The 12,354-nt window shown below is 35.1% G+C and overlaps 2 protein-coding genes across 3 annotated transcripts in view; both read right to left on the bottom strand.

The window, feature by feature from the left end:
* znf711 (ZFX family zinc finger ZNF711) overlaps positions 1-12,354 on the bottom strand; it is a 280,678-nt gene that overhangs the window by 97,108 nt on the left and 171,216 nt on the right. The window lies entirely within an intron of this gene.
* Positions 5,015-12,354, bottom strand: part of prps1b (phosphoribosyl pyrophosphate synthetase 1B) — a 29,825-nt gene continuing 22,485 nt past the window's right edge. Inside the window, exon 7 of the mRNA NM_001076568.2 lies at positions 5,015-5,531. Within this exon, the coding sequence (NP_001070036.1) occupies positions 5,439-5,531 (93 nt within the window). The 3' untranslated portion in view covers positions 5,015-5,438. The remainder of the gene's footprint in view (positions 5,532-12,354) is intronic.

The raw sequence follows: 12,354 nt of genomic DNA on the forward strand, positions 1-12,354 counted from the left end.
TTGATTAGACATCTGACGGATCTGCAGATGATATGATGCCTTCAATAGGCATGGGCAAGTAAGATTCTGACGGAAAAATATCACGGTTTCAAATGTGACTAAATGTATTCTGTTTAAATGTCTGAGTAAAAAACTAAAACTTTTTCCCCCATTTAAAAACAATATATTTCATTTTGAAACACAGTTATGATATTTTGAAGCAGTAAACATGTCAGGCTGAATATTAAAAATGAACTATTGACTTCTGCTGTCTTCATTTGTTTCTAAAACACAGATTTCTTGACAATTTAAAACAGCATCTTCAGATTTTTTTTTTTTTTTTTGCAGGAAATACTGTTTTCTTAAAAAAACAAATTTAAAAAACTGTAAATAAAAAATCGTACACATACCTTAGGAACGGTATTGCAGAATTTTTCGCGGTTTTAAATCCTTGACTTTTCCAAACTGCGGTATACCTTGAAAACGGTTATCGTTCCATGCCTAGCCTGCAACACTAAATATTGGAAGTCTAACATTCAAATTTAAACATTATACATGGACATCTATGACAGGTGCAGGAAGTTGACATTATATAAATGAACACACATTTATTTATTATTAGTATTATTATATTTAAAACCCATATCAACACCTTTATTAATTTTACAAATAACTTGTGATTAAACATTGAGTAGGCGACGCAGTGGCGCAGTAGGTAGTGCTGTCGCCTCACAGCAAGAAGGTCGCTGGATCGCTGGTTCGATCCTAGGCTCAGTTGGCGTTTCTGTGTGAAGTTTGCAGCCTCCCAGAGAAGGGTTGGTGGTTCATTCCGCTGTGGCAACCCCGCATTAATAAAGGGACTAAGCTGACAAGAAAATGAATGAATGAATAAACATTGAGTAGACAATGAGTAGGTCGACACGCTGTTAAGCCCACCATTGAGTCTCTTTTTTTACTTGTCTAAATGTGTGTAAATTTATACTTATTCAGTTTCTAAATTAGTAATAGTATTGGCTGATATGAAAATGTTCACTTGATTTATTTACAATACAGTTTGTAAATATGTTCTGTCTTTTAGTGGATATATTATGTGAAATACTTGCTTTGTTCAACAAATAAGGGGATCTAATTAGATTTGCACTTTTAAACATTAAAGTTAAAAAAGGTATTTTTTATTTCCTCATGTATAACAATGACCTCCCTCCAGGGGCGGACTGGCCACCTGGCAATTCTGGCAAATGCCAGAAGGGCCGGACCATTTTTTAAATGTGGGCCGGTATGCTATTTTTTAAATAACGGGTTTTTTTTTATACATATATGTATTGTTTTTACATGCAGGCAGCTTTTATTTTTTGTAAGATGTGAATATTATGATGATGATGATGATGATAGTAATAATAATAGTAAATGTTAAGCATTGGCCCAATCGGCAAAGGCCCACTGGTTTCGAGATGGGCCGACCCAATCAGAGGTTACATGGACGTAATCAAAATCTGGCAAGAATGTCAAACAAACAGTAAGTGCAACACAACTAATTGTCAGAGATGGACTGTTAAAAAAAGAAAAGGCGGTGCCAAAAAGCCCTGAGAAAGCAAAAAATTGCTCTAAAATCAGACGCTGCCAAATGCATAAAATTAACTGAAATAATCTCAAAAGGACACTGTCGACGACACGAAGGTCAATGGTTCAAACCTCTGCTGGGTCAGTTGGTGTTTTTGTGTGGAGTTTGCATGTTCGCATGGGTTTCCTTCCGGTTTCCCTCACAAGTCCAAACACATGTGCTATAGGTGAATTGGGTAGGCCTAATTGTCCGTAGTGCATGTATGTGTATGTGTGTGTATAGGGGTTTCCCAATGATGGGTTAAAACTTGGAGGACATCCGCTGCGTAAAATATGTTACTGCTTACATTATTTCACCATCTGTACACCAATATAAGTAGTGAATGTGCGTGTCCGTGGATGGGGCTGTGTTGGTAATGTGGGCTGGTGTGGCTACAGTGCCAGGGCTGATTTTTAGTCCCAGTCAGCCCCTGCCTCCCTCAGGTAATTAAACATTCAGATTCTTTATTGTACGCTGATGACACTGTACTTTTTTGTGTCTGGATCAAGTACAGACACAATTAACAATGAATTAAAAACAGATCTTCAGCATTTACATCAATGGCTGCAAGAAAATCATTTGACTATTAATGTTAAGAAAACAGACTGTATGTACTTTTATACACAGGTGAAAATTATCCATATCCTATCCCATCACTTTCTCAAATCAAAAACTTTCCATCGTGTCCACATATCAATAATTGGGAATCAGTCTGGACTCTCACCTCACTTATTGTGATCATGTGCAAAATGTTTATAGAAAGCTAAAACAAAAACTATTTGTTTACGGGAAAATTAGGACAAATTTGTCTTTTTCTGTTCAGAAACTTATCTTCATGCCACAATCTTGTCTACCTTGTCTTACTGTTTGTCTGCTTGGTCTCTCACAACAAAGGATATCTTGAAGCCAACAGCTAGACTGTACAATAGGGCCTATAAGATCCACAATAGACTTTCTAAATGGACACATCACTGTTTTGCTCTATCACTCTCTAATGCTTTATCATTTCAAAACTACATTATAAACAGGCATTAAACTGTACTATCACATTTTAAATAGTGCTACCTCAGCAGCCCTGTGTGCTTTGGTGCCAAAACTTTACACAAGAACTGATCACTCAACCAGATCTGCAACACATGGATGTTTGCTATAACCGATTTTAAAAACTGTTATGGACAGAGATCTTTCTTTTATGTATTCACAAAAGCCAGAAAGGAGATCCCACAACATCTAAAATCAATCCCAACACTGAGACTTAAAATTAAAAAAAATCCCATGCTCGTCATCTGATGGTCAACTACCTTTGTATTTGTGAGAATATGAATTTATATTCCAAATTAATGCAAAGTGTCAGTTTCACAGCAAGGCTGTGTAACTTGTTTTCTCTTTTCGGTCAACTGGTCAAGCGGTTTCTGTCTCCAGAACATGATGAGATCAGACCTGAAAAAGCAGTTTACCCTGCCGACAACAACTCTTCATTTGCATGCTTTGTTTAGCCATCTCCCCTCCTCCTAAGAACACAGTATAGACATGAAATCTTTGTCTCAAATCAGACTTAACAGAACTTGCAGACTGCGGACCTCCAGTAGGCTCCTGCAGACACATAGACTTCTTGAAGACGATGTATGACTGCAGATCAACCAACACGTCTCAATAAAGGAATTCTGCTTGTTTCGAGTCTCCTGGCCTGGGTTCTCTTCTCTTCTTCATCGTTTATTTTTTTACAACATGTGTTTGGTGATAGTTTGTGCTGTTCTCATGTGTTGATAAGACGGCAAGTGTGTCTGTATGTTGTTGAAAAACAGCATTCATGCTGAGTTCGGCCCGATTATTTTTGAATCTTTTCCTGTTTAAAATAAATTACAAATGAAATACATATTTTATATAAATTTTAGTTACGATACTTTCAAAATATTTCTGCATAAATTTGCAGGTTTTTTTTTTTTTTACAAAATTCTGTACAGAAATAGCAAAAAATGTCTGCAGATTTGGTCTGGCCCTGACGATGAGTTTTTTGTTATTTTACATTTTTCTGTTTTTTTTTCTCAATTATTTTATTTTAATTTGTTGATTAATCAATAAGGTGTCACTATGACACAGTGGGTAGCACAATCACCTCACAGCAAGAAGGTCACTGGTTTGAGCCCCAACTGGGTCAGTTGGCATTTCTGTGGAGTTTGCATGTTCTCCCAGTGGGTTTCCTCGGTGCTCCGGCTTCCCCCACACTCGAAAGACATGTGGTATAGGTAAATTGAGTAAGCTAAATTGGCTGTAAAGTAAAACATGCTAGATAAGTTGGACTAAGCTGAATAGAAAATGAATGAATGAATGAATGAATGAATGAATAAATGAATGAATGAACGATTAATCAATATATTTTATACTATATACAGTTAAAGTCAGAATTATTAGCCCCCGTTTAAATTCGTTTATTTTTTAAATACTTCCCAAATGATGTATAACAGAGCAAGGAAATTCACAGTATGTTTGATTATATTTTTTCTTCTGGAGAAAGTCTTATTTGTTTTATTTCAGCTAGAATAAAAGCAGTTTTTTTTAACCATTTTAAGGTCAAAATTATTAGCCTCTTTAAGCTATATTTTGTTTTGATTGTCTACAGAATAAACCATTGTTATACAATATCTTGCCTAACTACCCTAACCTGCCAAGTTAAACTAATTAACCTAGTTAAGCCTTTAAATGTCACTTTAAGCTGTACAGAAGTGTCTTGAAAAATACCTAGTAAAACATTATTTACAGTCATCATGTTAAAGATAAAATAAATCAGTTATTAGAAATGAGTTATTAAAACTATTATGTGTAGAAATGTATTAAACAAATCTCTCAGTTAAACAGAAATTGGAAGGGAAAATAACAGAGAGGCTAATAATTCAGGGGAGCTAATAATTCTGACTTCAACTGTATATTCTTTTTATTTGGAAATGCAAATTGTGGGAAATCAGGCTCCAATTTTATTTTCCAACACCAATAGATTGCTGTTCTGAACAAAGCACATATGCACTTGATTGTGGCAGCATAGTGTCTGTGTGCCATCTGTAGAATGTGCACTTTACTGAATCAACAGCTTTTCTTGTTTTGGAGCAGCTGTGGATATCACGCTCTACAAACACTCTGCAGCTGCAGTAATGATGTAGTTGCAGTATCTGTGATGCGTGCCAAAACCAGGGGAAAAAAATGTCCATCAAATTTTTAGACTGGAATTAAGACTAGATACTCTCTGGGTGGATTCATAGGTGATTTAAGAATAGGCCCTGTTCTTTGACCCAAAACACTGAAATAAAGATTTAAAATACAGATTATAGCTATAATCTCTGCATAAAATGTCACCATTGCTTTTAATAAAGTTTAAAAGTATAAGAAATATTATTAAATTTAAGATATCAAATGATAAAACAAATCACAGTAGAGAAATCTGAAATTATTCAGACTGGCATAATGTAAACAAAGGTTTTATTAAGAGAAATCTTCATTAGAAAGAGTTATTTAAAAGAGTTTTGGGGGAAAAAAATCATGTCCATTGATTTGTACATTCTTCAAAGTCATCGACTCGGACACAATTATATTGTGACAATTTTTCAAAGCACAGAAATGTATACAGATGGATTCAAATAAATAAATTAGGTTGACAAACGTTTGCCTGTAATTAACCTGCAAGTCTTACTTTCAGTCACAGATTGTAACAGATTTGTTAGTAAACAGACTGCAAACAGAAGCTCGATATCCTGTACAGTTTTCAAAAACCAAATCATGAAGTTTTGCTTAAATCCTCAAACTATGAAGAAAACACCGGCAGGGAGCAACTTCTCTTTTGCCAGCTACAAATAAGCATGTGCTGGCGTTACAAAGGGACGTGGCTGAAGAGATAGGACACAGACTCGCCGTTGTGGGTTCTGCGGATGGCCTCAGCAAGGATCATGGAAATGTCGATGACCTGTGTATTTCAGTAACATGTTAAAGAATGATACGAAAAAAATACATATACCCAAATACATAAGAAAAAGGTTTTACAGATCATTGTTTAACAGGATACAAAGGAGCTAAATGTGCATGTGATTTTAAAAGATCCATGTTTTAGGATCAAAAAGAAATTCAGCTGATGCTCGTCTCAACTGCCAATAGCAACACAAAGTCTGTGCTAATATTACCTAAAATTTTTAATGTGAATTTTTTTAAATAATAAAAATAGACTCAATAGCCATTAAGACAATATATATTGATAGATTTTGTTCAGTTTTGTTCAAGGAAGTTAAGTGAATAGTTAGTCAATAATTAACAAATACTTCAAATATTGTGCATTTAGATTTGTTGACATGACATTATTAAATTCATATAGTTTATATGTATTTTAGGGTAATTTTATCGAAATAAAATGTAATATATTAATAGGAAAGAATGACGATTATTTTTAAGCCATATTAAATTACACTGTAAAAAAATATCTGTTAATTAACAGTTTCCATATTTTGTGATTCACATTTGTTTCAGTTTATTCAAAGGTTGTGAATGGGCTCTATGTACAGCTAAAGTTTTAAAGCCAACGATAAACTTAATGCGACTATTTTCAATTTCACAAGGTTGTTTTTACAGCATCGATGTTGTAATGTAATTACAATACATTTAGTTAATGACTTAAGCATTCATTAAGTTGTTTAAGTGAAAAACGAGATGAAAGGCCGCTGACCATTAGCACCATCAGTAGAAACAGGCTAGCAAAGAAATTCCATTGAAAATACTGAGGTAAAATAAACTGTTATATTTTAAAGACATGGTGGTGGGAAATGGTATTTGATGCAGTGCTTCTTGTCTGATCTGAGACCCACTTCATATCGTGTATCTAACAGGTAGTGAAGATCAGTGATTTTTAAAGAAATCAGATCTTAAACGTGACAATTTTGTAGCCGAAAGAATTCACCGGAAGCCCTTGGGCTGCCTGGCTGAAAATTAAAAGTCTGTTTGCATATAGCCCATTGCATTACTGGACCTTGATCTCAGCTTATGTTGACTTTTAATGTTGAAAATTCAACTCTGCAGATTAACAAAGTGACTTTTTTAGATTTTTGTAGTTTAAAATAATATAATGTATAAGAAATAACAGAGAGAAATATATCTGTAAAATATCAGAAAATGCACTGGTAGTTTATTACTTTAATGTTTAAGGTTTTTGTACTTTAATATACAACACCAAGCCAGAAAATATATAATTTTAAACTGTTAAGGTTAATAAAAGTCACTTTTTTGAAGGTTAAAAGTTAGGGCTGGGCCAATAAACGATAGAATCACGATAAAGTTTATGTCAATAAGAATGGTAAGCTCTGGCCTTTTTTACTCGATCTAAGAGCCAATAAACAGCAGAAATGAGCAACAATGGGAATTTAAATGTGTGTTGATATTAGAGACTGAAAATTTAACGGCCGAAAATATGCCATTTTATGGACCCTCCATTTTTTGTGGCTTCAGTCATTATTTGGGCACTCTATTAAATCTGGAAGAACTTATATCGAAATGTATAACCTTATCATTCGATATGGAAAAGAATTATTGAGAATGCATTTTTGCCATATCGCACAGCCCTATTAAAAGTAGTTAGAAGAAAGATCAAGGTCCCATAATGCAAATTAAAAGCATGAATAAATGCTGAACAATAAAATCACAGATCACAAAATACAGAAAACCGCTAATTTACAGATATTTTTACAGTGTACAGTTAAAATGCTTAACCAATTCAAGATCACTGAAAAAAAATTATGCGTTATTTTGATCAGCTTGTGATTTCAAGAAATGCAACTTGTGCAGTATATCCAACCCAGATTTGGAAATTGGAGATTTAGGAAGGCATCTCAGTTTAAAAAAAAAAAATTCTGTCATAGTTATGTTATTCAAAGTAATCTTGGTAGTGGTCGAGGACATTTAATTGGATATTTAATTGGATAAGGATTTAATTAATGTTCCACTGTCATTTTTGTATCACAAACCTATATCATTTCAGTGTTGGTTTTTAAGTACAATGCATTAATGTTTTAAATAGAATTGCATGCAGAAATCAATTAACTTTTGACTTTTTTTATGATGCTACATTGTGCCAAATTCCAAAATGTATGTTCAAAATGACATCCTGGATGAAGCTGTGGATAAAGCACACAACTTATTCTTAAGCAAAATGACCACTAAGATGTCAACCATTCAGACGATGATCTTCATTAAGTAACTATTAGGTTCTTGGTTTGGCAATGACATTTGGCTTGACATACACTTAATGCATTGGTCATCAAACTTGTTTCTAAAGGGCCTGTTACCTGGAGAGGACACAGACTCTTGAGTTTAGCTCCAAAACAAATCAAACAGACATGAACAAGCTAATCAAGGTCTTACTAGGTATACTTGAAACTGCCAGGTAAATGTGTTGAGGAGAGTTGGAGCTAAACTCTGCAGGGACACTGACCCTTCTAGAACCAAGATTGGTCCTTTTTCTTAACTGATCATTTCCAATCAACTAATTTTACAAGTTGCATTCTATCAAGATGCATCTCAAGGATGATCAGTGGAAACAGGATGCACTTGAGCTTAAATTTGAGTGTAAAGTCTGGGATACTTTTGTACATGTAATTTTTTTAATAAACTTGCAAAGGTTTCACAAAAACTTTGTTCACACTGTCTTTATCATTATTGTTTGTAGAACTTTGAGGAAAACAACGAATTTAATACATTTTGGAATAAGGCTCTAGCCAAAAATATGAAAAGTGAAAAGCTCTTAATACTTTCCAGATGCTCTGGAAAATTCTGACTATAGAATAGAATGGTAAATAAATAGAAAACGGTACATTTAAATGAGAAAATGAAACTGTCAAAACATGCTGGCAAATTGTGAATTCTAATCACTAGCAGCATTTACATGGACCCAAGTACAGTGCTCAAAATCAGACTAAACCCAATCTGAAGAATCAAAAAGTCACATGTAACCCGTAACCCAACACAATCTCACGGAAATTCGTAACTTTTTGATTTAGTGACTAATTCGTATGAATTCGTACAATCTAATTCGGACAATTTAATGCGATTTGCTCAACACCCAATGACGGTTGGGGTTAAGGGTGGGGTTGGGTGCCACACCTCATTTTTAAAATCGTACATTTTCGTACTACTGAACTCGAACGAATAAATACGAATTAGCCACTAAACTGACAAAACATAAAATACTTACGTTTCCTCGTGAGATCAGGCTAACCATGTTAATCAGAATAAACTCATCTAATCTATGGACAGTTACCATCCAGTTCACATTAAATTAAGTTTGCCAGTCAGTCAGTTACATAGACTGAAACATACTGTAATTGTAGGACTATACAAAAGTTTGATAAACTGAAAAACACATTAAAGTCAGAATTAGGTAAAGTGTAAAGAATTTTTGAATCCAGCAACAGGTAAAAATATAAAAAATAAAAACATGTATTACCTGTTCTACTCGTAATGTGGTTAAAATGTCTGTGCTAAAAGATATACATAGGGAAGTCATTACGTCAGCTGAAGTTGCAAATTAGTGAACATAAATCAAGTATACGACGACAAGATATAACTTCAGCAGTAGCAAGACAACTTATAGATTTAGGACATGATGTTAAACAACTGTGTGTAATCGAAGAAGTGTTTCAGTCAAATAGAGAAGGTAATCTAAATAAAAGATTATAACAAAGAGAAGTGTTCTGGATTCATCAATTAAAATCACTCACACCAAGAGGAATGAATGAGGAATTGGACCTTTCAGTGTTCTTTTAAACAGTTTGTTGTTTAGCTTTAACATTGTGGATCATGGATTGTGACGATGTAATGATACAAATAATGAGATGAAAATGTATTTTTAATATTTTGGACTGTCGGAATTTCATTGTATTGATGTAGACATGAATAAGTGAATGATGATAATTGATATGCTACTTTCCTGTGAAAGAAGGTTTTTGAAGGTGAAGGTAAATATTTGTGCGGTTAGTTATGGTATATTGAGATAAAAAAATGAGTTTTTAATTATCAACTGGTCGTCTAACTAATGACGCAATGTGATTCACTGTAGGACAAAAGGGTGGAAAGAGAGGATTGTGTCACACACTGAGGAAGGCATTGTGGAAGGCAATGGCTGCGTCCGAAACCGCATACTTCCATACTATATAGTACGCAAAAACAGTATGCGAGCCGAGTAGTATGTCCGAATTCATAGATTCCGAAAACCAGTATGCGAGAAGTACCCGGATGACTTACAACTTTCGGCAAGATTCTGGAGTGCGCATCACATGCACGCTGCGCTATCCCATAATGCCTCACGAGAGAATTCATGAATGGAAGTGAAGCGACGCAACTGACGCAGCAGGGTTTTTTTAAACCACGAGCACGCAGGGCAAACTTCCTTACTTAATTAGAATAAACTGACCTGATCAGAATAATAAGATGGAAAGGAATGGCTTAAATTTTTTTTATCAGATTAAGGGGACATGTAGAAACTGCTTTAGACTTAAGACTGAAACTTTAAACATAAACATATAATGACATATGATGCACTGGAAAAACTGCTGCTTATCTTAGTAGTGTAAGAAACATCTAAAAAGGTGTAATATCCTTTAAATACGGTGTCATGAGCTTTGTTTCGTTTGTTTAAGTAAAGCGCATAATCGAGCTCACTGTAAAATCACAGTGGAGAAAATACCATAACACACTCAGGGCTCTATCATACACTCGGCACAATAAAGCACAAGACATGTATGGGGTGATATGCTGCTATTTTCAGATCAGCGCAATCCTAATTTTCCTGTTTAGTAGGGGTGGGGTGGGGTTGGTTAGGTGGTGTTTGACAGGGTGCGCACGACGTGTCTGTAGATCAGGAGGGATGCGGTAGGAAGAAGTGAGAAGGGTGCGTGACGTATTTGAGAACCGGGAGGGAGACGTGTGATTTCTGGGAGATTATCACTTGTTTGGGGCATTCACTAGTCTCTGTGCATTTTTGTGAGACTCCCAGAACATCCGGGAGACTTGGGATGTCTGGAATGACCTCCTGCCCTACTCATAATTCTCTCTTCATATAGCCGTATGCCAATTACATATCTATAAAACTGTGATATAGCCGGGCTCGGATCGTATCGTTTTCTCTCTACAATTGATCCGCTCAAGAGTTTGTTTCAATCGAGCCAAGACCACCTCATTCAGCCGATCTTTGACCTATTCCAAACTGCGCTAACTGGGCAAACAAGACAAAAGTCAAGGTGTGAAAGCACCTTAAAAGCTGGTCTAAAGTTCAACACAGACTGCTGCGTTAGATATGCATCACCATATGGGGCTAAGAATAGGACGTGTCTTTGCATATAACTCAGTTTTTGACCACAATTCATTATTATTGTTTATTAAATTCAATCCTTTGCTGGAAATTAGAACTGAATGTAGAAATAGTTTTGAAACAAATCTTTGTGCTTAACAAATAAAATTAAATCTAAAAACTGACGGATGTCTTCAGTGGGTTGCATAAAACAGTTTCCTTATGCATGAAATTTAAGAGTAAAAGTAAAGCAAAAGAGGCTGAATGGAGGAGGCTCGTTCTCTATCCTCATGCTGATTGTTTGTTTAACTGTTTTCTTGCTAGTAAAGCATTCAGTTTTTCTATTTACAAAGTCCACCATGTAAATAGTAAATGCACCATGGTGTGATGCAACTGGCTCTTAAAGGAAATGCTACTCTGATTGGTTTAATGCACTTTATGCGTAAATCACACCCACAACTCATTAAGAGAATAAGCACAATCCTGTTAGATCATCCAACAGGGCGCAGACCATATTTTTCTGTTCTTAAAATAGCAAAAGTCAATTCTGACACACGCTTAATGATTTTGCGGCATGAGCTTTAGACTTTGCACCTAGATCGTTAAAATAGAGCCTGCTGAAATAAGGTCCAATAAAGGTACATAGTCTGTTACTTTGATGATGCCTTTTCAAAAGGTACACTTTTGTACCATACATGTGGAAATGAGTACCTTTAAGTACACCTTTGTACATTTAAGGTTCCTTTTTCTAGCTTTAAGTTACTATGAGGTACACATTTTATGTATTAATATGCACCTTTAAAAACCAGTTTGAACAAAAATGTACCATTCGAAAAGGTACCACCACCATTGCCAGATTTTGTACCTTTTTTTCTGAGACTGTACAGACTGTACTACATCATGGTGTAGTACAAACGAAGAATAAAGGATGATTTTATATTACTATATATTGTACCAACATATTTACTGTAACAGAAGACAAAAAATATAAGTACTGCAGATATTCTGTCTCAACCAAAGCATCTCATTGTGACATGGTGCATCAGGACCACTCATTTACACTAGCTGCGTCCCAAATCGCATACTTATGCACTATTTTACGCCATTTTGTAGTATAAATAGTGCAAGTAGTGTGTTCACATTATAAACTTTAAAAATAATAAGTGCACTTTAATTACCCAGATGATGCACTCATTCACCCACTAAAATGAAGAGTACACCAAGTGTAATGATGGACAATTCACACACTCAACGACTGCAGTTTTGCTCAAGTAGCAGAAGGGGTGGAGCTATCGGGCGCACATGTTGGATTACTTTATTTATTTTGGATTGTGAAAGCAAAATCCTCCGATGGTGAATGCTAATATACTCATGGCAGGCATTTTTTGGTAGTTTGGTCAATTATTTCACTGATTTGGCAACCGTCAAACGTCATCAGGAAAACGGTTTGAACTTCCGCTAA

Source organism: Danio rerio, chromosome 14 (genome assembly GCF_052040795.2).
Source record: "Danio rerio strain M-AB ecotype USA chromosome 14, GRCz13ab, whole genome shotgun sequence".
NCBI classification, from domain to species: Eukaryota; Metazoa; Chordata; class Actinopteri; order Cypriniformes; family Danionidae; genus Danio; species Danio rerio.